The sequence below is a fragment of the Octodon degus genome, unplaced genomic scaffold (genome assembly GCF_000260255.1).
Source record: "Octodon degus isolate 3935 unplaced genomic scaffold, OctDeg1.0 scaffold00182, whole genome shotgun sequence".
Taxonomy (NCBI): Eukaryota; Metazoa; Chordata; class Mammalia; order Rodentia; family Octodontidae; genus Octodon; species Octodon degus.
This window is the reverse complement of record NW_004524758.1, coordinates 3,596,714-3,599,126: the sequence shown is the minus strand read 5'-3', so window position 1 is coordinate 3,599,126 and position 2,413 is coordinate 3,596,714. Positions and strand designations below refer to the sequence as shown.

Genomic DNA, 2,413 nt, shown 5'->3' with positions numbered 1-2,413 from the left:
ACTCTGCGCTCCCACCCTGGGGCGTCCACGGGGACTCTGCGCTCCCACCCTGGGGCGTCCACGGGACTCTGCTCCCACCCTGGGGTGCAGCAGCCAGTTTGACCCGCTGCCTGAGTCACACCCCCGTGCCCGCTTAACCTGCTTGGCGTCTGCTCTCATTCTTTTACTGGGCTCCTGTGGTGTCTTTTTTGTGTGTGTGTGTGTGTGTGTGTGTGTGCGCGTGTGTCTCACCAGCCCCCCTCCTGTGGTGTCTTGAAGCTTTGTGAAATGGCTCAGCCTGAAGCATAGGGTCTACTTTCATTTCTACCCAGTTGTCCCAGGAACTCCCTTCCTTGGCCTCGCTGCCAGGATCCATAGGCCTTGTATCTGCCCCTAGGTCCCTGTTGTGATTTAGACAGATGCAGCAAAGTGAGATCTTCACCCAAAACTTAGGGTCAGCAGGGGTCTCAAAGACGTGTGCACCAGGGCAAAGACACCAGAGGACCAGCGAGAGTGGGAGTGAGGCTGAGGGTCTCCATACCCACCCACAGCCTGTCGCCCTGTCTGAGCTGAGGCAGGAGTCCAGGCCTGCAGTCCACCTGCCTGTGGGGGGGCAGATGGGGAGGGAGCCCCTCACTTCTGCCTCTTCAGACCTGTAGGTCAGGCCTGTGTCCCCAGGGGGCTCGGTGGGAGTGTGGGAGGGGAAACTCTGCCTGCAAGGCCAAGCCCTGGGGCAACAGGAAGTAGCAGGGGGTGGTGGAAAGGGTGCCTGCCCTGTTTCTGCTGGGGCTGGGGGCTGGTTAGGGCAGGCAGCAGTGTGGGTCCTGCACAGGATTCAGTTGCAGCCCCCTTCCCACGCCTGTCCCTTGTCTTCCTCTGCTGGAGGGTTTGGGGGCTGGTTTGGGATGTGTGTGGGGGAAGGACTGGGTGCGGCTGAGCCCTCTTGGGGAACACTGAGCAGAAGGCCTGGCACGGAGCGGGCTCCCCTAGCTGCCTGTGGCGCTGCTCCCTGCTGCTGCTCATCTGCATCGCTTTGTCACGTGTGCTGACTCCCTTTGGAGGCGGGGAGGGTGTCCTCCCTCCTTTCTGACTGTCTTCAGCTCTGTGTCCTGACTCAGATGTTTGGTGCTAGCCTCCTTTTGCTGTGCCTCCCCTCCTGGGCATACAACGTGGCAAGTTAAACTTAGAACCTCTGGGCTTGTGCTGGGTTCCAGGGCAAGAGGAAAGAGCAGGCTGACTCCACGAGGCAATGTCTCCCCCAAGTGGTTCCTGGTGGTACTGCATCAGGTAGCTTTGGTTCCTGGGAGTCGGCAGCCCCCTGGAACCATGGAAAACCCTGGACCCCTCATTGGTCTCTATGCAGTGTGACGTCTAGCTACACTAGGATTTCCAACCCCTGGGGCTTTAAGCATCATGTTCCCACTGTAGGAGATCCCTGCTGATTTTTGTCATATGCCTTGGATATCCTCAGATAACCCAGATTTCTTTGAGTTGTGTGAGTCCCCTGGTTACTCTGGGCAGGCTGCCAGGTCCCTATCCTGGACCTTTCCCTAGTCCTGCCCATCCCCGCGTGCTTACCACCACTGTCTGTGTTCCTGCTGTCCCAAGGCAGAGCCTACTTGTCGCTTGCTGCCCGGGGTGGGATTCTCCCACAGAGCTCTTGGCTGTGTGGCCCATGACTTCAGTGGGATTCCAGCCAGGGCCCCTTTCTGTGGGAGGTGCCAGCAGTGGGGTGGCTGCGGCATGAGGGTTGGCGCAGCCAGAGCTGGGCAGGTCACCCACCTTGACGCCCCCTCTTCCTGCCCTTGTCCCTGGGCATGTGGTCTTCTCGCCCCCCTTCTCCCTGAGAACAGTGAGGATACTCTTCTCTCCAGCGTGACCCACCCACCTGTGTCCCCATCCCCTCTCTCTCTCTTTTGGCCAGGATGAAGCGGGCACAGTTTGGGCCTCATGACTGGCTGTCCTTGTCAGTGCCACCGGGCCCCAACTGGTTGCTAGTGGACGCCCTGGAGCCTGAGACCACGTACCAGTTCAGTGTCTTGGCCCAGAACAAACTGGGCACCAGCGCCTTCAGTGAGGTGGTCACTGTGAACACTTTAGGTGAGTTCCCCGGGGCTGGTGCGGCTTGGTGTGTTTCCTCGTTTTTGTAGAGCTGGGGCCCACAAAGATGATGGTAGCTTAATCCCAAACTGGTATGTGGGATTTTGGATGTGCCTGTGCCTTGTGGGCGCCCTCTGGGATGGCTGCTTTGGGTTTCCTTCTTAGGACCTGGGCGCTCTCTGGGACGGCTGCTTTGGGTTTCCTTCTTAGGACCTGGGCGCCCTCTGTGATGGCTGCTTTGGGTTCCCTTCTTAGGACCTGGGCGCCCTCTGTGATGGCTGCTTTGGGTTTCCTTCTTAGGACCTGGGCGCTCTCTGGGATGGCTGCTTTGGGT

At 59.3% G+C, this 2,413-nt stretch overlaps 1 protein-coding gene across 6 annotated transcripts in view; it reads left to right on the top strand.

Annotated features, from left to right (window-relative positions):
• The window catches only part of Igsf9b (immunoglobulin superfamily member 9B), a 44,144-nt gene that overhangs the window by 23,280 nt on the left and 18,451 nt on the right, over positions 1–2,413 (top strand). For all 6 annotated transcript variants that reach the window (XR_002818610.1, XR_002818611.1, XM_004643689.2 and 3 more), the window contains exon 13: positions 1,904–2,079. Coding sequence is in view for 4 of the 6 variants with exons in the window: in XM_004643689.2 (XP_004643746.1) it covers positions 1,904–2,079 (176 nt within the window). In the remaining 2 variants the exon portion in view is untranslated. The remainder of the gene's footprint in view (positions 1–1,903; positions 2,080–2,413) is intronic.